This window comes from Blennius ocellaris (genome assembly GCF_963422515.1).
Source record: "Blennius ocellaris genome assembly, chromosome: 10".
NCBI classification, from domain to species: domain Eukaryota; kingdom Metazoa; phylum Chordata; class Actinopteri; order Blenniiformes; family Blenniidae; genus Blennius; species Blennius ocellaris.
Genome location: NC_137659.1, coordinates 24,595,493 through 24,601,156, shown reverse-complemented (window position 1 = coordinate 24,601,156; position 5,664 = coordinate 24,595,493). Strand labels below are relative to the sequence as shown.

Below are 5,664 nucleotides of genomic sequence, written 5' to 3'. Positions count from 1 at the left end.
TTGGCCACCCCTGGTTGAATTCATTAAAACAGATTTGAAGTTAATATTAGATTTCATGTCACAATATTGTATAGTAAGTTTTATATCCCAGCCGACGCTCATGTTGATGCCTTCCCTTTGCCAAATGTGCCAATAGTAGATACATATGAAACAGAGCAATGTCTTTCTTTCTTCCGGTCTGAGGAACAGTCAAAAGTCCACTGACTGTATCTTAATCTGGTGTCTGTCGGATCCACTCCCCAAACTCGTCTCTTCTATCTTATTGCACAATTTCAGAATGTAAAGAATCAGCCTCTAAAATCAAGGCACAAAAACATACTTTTAGAGGGGTGCCACGCTTTGGTTTTTCCTTACAATCTTAAATGATCATGGGTGTAATTGCACGAGACTAAGATTTCTCTAATAACCATACATTGGACATACAAAGCAATATTTCTAAACAAGTTGAGTTTTTTTGTTGGACTTTATTGGAAGTTATGAGATGCTTCCTCTGGACTCCTATTATCCTAATGTTAGTGCCAGGCTTAGGCAACATGCTGAATTAAAGACCTTCACATCTGAAACTGTGCTTTTCTTGATGATTGTGTCACGTACAGGTCTCCACTCACAGTACGGTCCTCTTCCCAGACTGGAGCGGGTCAGAAGACCTGAGGATTTGTGTTGCACTGTCGGAGCTCTAAAGTCATAATGCTTGTGTTGGTGCTTCTTTCAGGAATTACTGCAGCGGCTTCCCTGGTTTCTCTGGCCTGGGCTCTTGCCTCCTACCAGAAGGCTTTACGAGAGTCTCGTGATGACAAGAAGCCCATCAGCTACCTGGCAGTCATCATCCAGTTCTGCTGGCACTTCTTCACCATCGCAGCCAGAGTCATCACCTTCGCCCTGTTCGCCTCCGTGTTTCAGCTTTATTTTGGAATCTTCATCGTCCTGCACTGGTGCATCATGACCTTCTGGATTGTCCACTGTGAAACAGATTTCTGCATCAGCAAGTGGGAGGAGATTGTGTTTGACATGGTGGTGGGCATAATATACATCTTTTCCTGGTTCAACGTCAAGGAGGGTCGGACAAGGTGAGAATACTATAGAAGTTTGTCTTTGTAAATCTGGCTCTTTCTTAGTTTGTCACTTGGTAATCTACAGTATATGGTTTCAGTTTGATAGCACTACTGAATCAAGTCAAGTGAGTATCTGAAAGGATCAGGTACTTCCAGAAATGTCTTTAGATGCATCTTAAACAGAAACCCCTCAATACAATTGCTCTCACAGCTATCAGATCAAATACATGAATACTTGCAATTGAGACAAATTTGTTTGTGGATGCATCTCAACATCATAATCACGTTTCAACAGTGTTAATTTGACATGTGCCTAGAGGGCGCTTTTACACCAGGACAGTCCAGGGACTCTGTTCAATGGCAGGGTGGGTGCTGGAAATTTGCATCCATTCATTTGGCTTGGTTTGCTTTCACAGTGCACTTTTGAGAGGCTGGCCAATGTCATGCAATTACAACATCGACTTGTTTGGGGGCACTATTGCCTGAAATGAACACTGACCAGCAAGGAATGAAAGCATGATGATGTAGAAACCCAATTCATTGATTGGCCCGAACCGAAAGCAGAAGTCCCATTCCTTTAGTCGGCTACCGCAATATATAGTCTTAATGAGTGCCTTCCTCCCTAATCCACATCTGCTCCCAAGAGAACTTTTTCTTTCTGTCTGCTTCTTCTGATTCATGTTGTTTGTGCAGGTCATTTTAAGTCATTAACAAACACACACAAAATGGTCCTTTTGCTCCATCCGTTGGAAAGTCCACTGGCCACACCTGTCTAAATGAAGCAGACTTACTCTGAAACAAAGTCTAGTCTAGATCAAAAAGTGCTCGTGAGCAGTGAAATGTTTTATTATTAAATATCTTAATTTCCACCTATCTCTACATGCCAATACACCAAATACTGAATCTGACCAATTTCTTTGTCAAATCTCATGCAGGTGTCGACTTTTCATCTACTACCTGGTGATCCTAGTGGAAAATGCTGCTCTCAGTGCATTGTGGTATCTCTACCGATCGCCAAGCACTACTGATGCCTTCGCAGTGCCAGCACTCTGTGTTATTTTCAGCAGTTTCTTCACTGGTGTGGTTTTCATGCTGATGTACTACGCCTTTTTCCATCCCAATGGGCCCCGCTTCGGCCGCTCACCAAGTGGCCAGGGCCTGGACCTGGATGCCACCGCTCAGTTCTCCACACTACCATCAGAAGGTGCCACCAACTCACTGCGCTCCAACAGGGGAGCGACCACAACATTGGAGCGTGACCTGGGAAAGTATTCTGAGCGAGACGGCTGCATGCCGGTCTTTCAAGTTCGACACACAGTGCCATCGACGCCATCATCTCGAGCTCCACGTCTAGATGAGACTGTCATCAAGATCGACCTTTGTAGGAACCATTATCCAGCCTGGGAACGCCACGTTCTCGACCGCAGTATACGCAAAGCAATCCTGGCCATAGATTGCTCTCTGACTCCTCCACGGCTGCAATATAAAGATGATGCTCTGGTACAGGAGCGGTTGGAATATGAGACCACTCTATAGTTCCACCCTGCAGCGTCAGTGGGCTATCCTGCTATCACAAAGACGGCAACGAGGACTGGCAATAAATAATTGTTACAACCAACAATGTCACGCTTCATCTCTTATTCCCCTATTTGTTCTGTATTCCCTGGAATGAGGGCCCACCCAGGAAGCACGCAGAACCATCAGACGTGGCTGGACAAGGTTGTCGTGTGGGTTGTTGCCACTTGTTTGGCATAAAATGGCACAAAGTGAAGGATCGCCCATGAATGCATACATCCATACAGATGAACTTGAACCAACAGACATGGGAATGGTTGTAATGTGATGAGAGGGAATGATCCTTCACTGAGTCTGAAGACAAACTGGAAACTGTCTTAACTGCCATCATATGACGGTATCCTACCATTTGGAATGATTGTGACCCCTAAGCAGCTTTAACTGGGTGGGGGGGGACCTCAATTGACAACCATGTGAAGACTTGTATCACTCTTGTTCTTAGTGCCAAAAAGGTTCCGTAGAAAGTCCCTCCAGCTTCTGAGGAAATGCTCTGAGATTACTGTGTCGTCCAAAATGTTCTTCTCTGACTGAAACCTTTCACTGACAACTCTGATCTCCACTGACAGTCAGAAAGTGAACTGCAAGAGAACCGCGGTCAAAGTAGCATCTATACTCAGTCGTTCTGTTTCGTTTAGATGAAATCAATCGTGTTTGGCTGGATGGAAAACCCAGAATTGAGTCAAAAGGAGTGAAAGCTGGAAGGACATGTGGTTTTTTTCTCCTTAGAGAAGTCAAACTCACAGAATGCCAAGAAAGAAAATCTTCCTGGCAGCTTAACTCAAAAAGTTGCTGTCTGGTCTCAGAAGCCGAGCTCAGCCCTGACACATACCTCTGCTTGTCTGTGGAGAGCAAGAGGACTCATTCCTGCAGCACACAGCAACCAACGGGGGAAGACAGCGTGTGGGACAACATGAGGACATGAGTTCAGGGTGGAGGCTATGTGAGAACACAGACAAGCAGCCATCTCAGCTCAACTAAACCAGCCACCAGGATGTACAGTACTCTACTACATGCAGCATTTCTTTTTTAACTTTGGAGATGAAATAGAGAGTACTGAAGTCATTGTAATTCTGTAGTATTTGTATTTATTGAAGTCTGTGTGTGTGTGTGTGTGTGTGTGTGCGTGCGTGCGTGCGTGTGTGTGTGTGCGTGCGTGAACAAGAGAAGTGGCTCAGGAGGACATGCAGCTGGATGCCTGTACTTGCTCTGCTGATGGTGCATGACACTGATATTGGTTCCCTTCCATGGAAAACATTCCTGCTGTCATCATGAAGCTTATCTCACCGCAGCTTGCTAACATCTCAGTTGAAGTTTATGTCATGTACGTTGTGATCAATGAGACAGATATGCAAATGCTCTCACTTGGCACATGAAATGTGTGAATAAGCACAAATATTGCTTGAATTCAAATGTTGCACAGGTGTTGCATGTATCTTCAATGAACGCCGGGTGAAAATTGGGTTGAAACTCACCTGGAGTTGCCATGCAATTCGCTCACATGGCAGTCGCCAAACAAACTTAGGACATTTTGGCACACGCAACTTTATTGGGAGGGAATTTTAAATCCCGGCAAATCTTTTGGACAACATGAAAACTTACTTGTGAATGCCTTTTTCAGTTTGTTGCAGTTGTAACCCTGAAAATGTGTTTGGCTCCACATCTCCTCGGCAGTATGTTCGGTGGGTTACAGTTTAAGCTTTACTCCCCCCCCGTGCTTAATTGACAACTAAAACGGCAAGACAGCTTCAGGCTGTTCATTTAGCTGCTCCAGTATAGAAACAACGAGGCTTCCCGGTCTTCACTCACCACCCTGTCCGCCCCTTCATTGGGCTGTACCCACAACACTCAGGTACAAACCAATGTTGTGTAGCTTAGAGCAGTGCAAGAACTTACATCAAATCAAAAAAACACCTGACAAAACCATTCAATTATATATAAGTCACCACATACATTAATACCAAAAATAAATATAGTAAACTGAAATATGTCGCAAATACAAATAAAAATAAGTCAAACGCAAATCTAATGTTACGCAGTCCATGGAGTTAGGGGGCGTCACACAGTGCCACTGGAAACGCTGGTCTGAGGCCTCGTTTACATAACAATGAGAACGAAGGCAAAAGTTGAGCTTTACTGTCGGTATTGGTAGTTTTATGGTTGAGACTCACCCCAATAGCATCAAATTTGTAGTTCCCACACATGATTGCTGAGTACTCTCAATTCTGTTTCATGGCGTATTGTTCTCTGCACATCTGTATGTCTGATTTCCTTACAAAAAGAAGCAACAGCACCTCCAATCTAAGAGTTATTAAAACATGATGTGAATACATAAATCACAGCTTTGACCAGGATGTCACACTGCAGGCAGCGATCCTCAGACCTCTGCCCTGAGTGAACCTTCACCACACTGACCTGGAGAGAGTAGATGAGTGAGGCTCAAGGGCAATGGAAAGCAGCATGAGCAGTGACCAGTGGTCAGATACAGCATGTAAAATGCAGTGAGTGTGTCGGCACAAACCATGGGCTTCTCATAAAACTGCAGGCCTTGTGACTGCGGTCTGATATATTTTCATATTTATGATTTGTCCTTACGCTTCATTTGGAGATTCACAGACTTCATGACAGCCATTTTTCTCTTGGGTCAGAGAGAAGATGGACCCAGCGGCGGACAAAAACAGGTCTATCAAATAAGATGTCAGATGACATATGGTTATTTCAATTTGTTAATCTGTGAGGTGACTGGATATATTTGGCCCACTGACATTAATGAAGAGCTTTGTACTCAGGCACAGTCAAACAGTTTTGTTTAAAGGAAAATTACATGTATTTCTCTTCCTTTAAGCTATTTAAAACTACTTTGGGTCATGCTGAAAAACACAAATAGACTCGTGGAAAGGACAAAACCATGATTTCTCTCACTTGACCTCAGTTAAAAAGGATGTGAGTGTTTTTAGACAGCTGTCCCAATAACTGCAATAACCACAGTATTAGTCAGTCAGAACGTTGCTTAACATCCAATGAGTTTGCATTCCTTGTC

At 43.9% G+C, this 5,664-nt stretch overlaps 1 protein-coding gene across 1 annotated transcript in view; it reads left to right on the top strand.

The window, feature by feature from the left end:
* Positions 1 to 2,685, top strand: part of xkr4 (XK related 4) — a 36,539-nt gene extending 33,854 nt beyond the window's left edge. Inside the window, exons 3-4 of the mRNA XM_080503268.1 lie at positions 713 to 1,067; positions 1,988 to 2,685. Of these exons, the coding sequence (XP_080359394.1) occupies positions 713 to 1,067; positions 1,988 to 2,588 (956 nt within the window). The 3' untranslated portion in view covers positions 2,589 to 2,685. The remainder of the gene's footprint in view (positions 1 to 712; positions 1,068 to 1,987) is intronic.
* Positions 2,686 to 5,664: the final 2,979 nt, after the last annotated feature.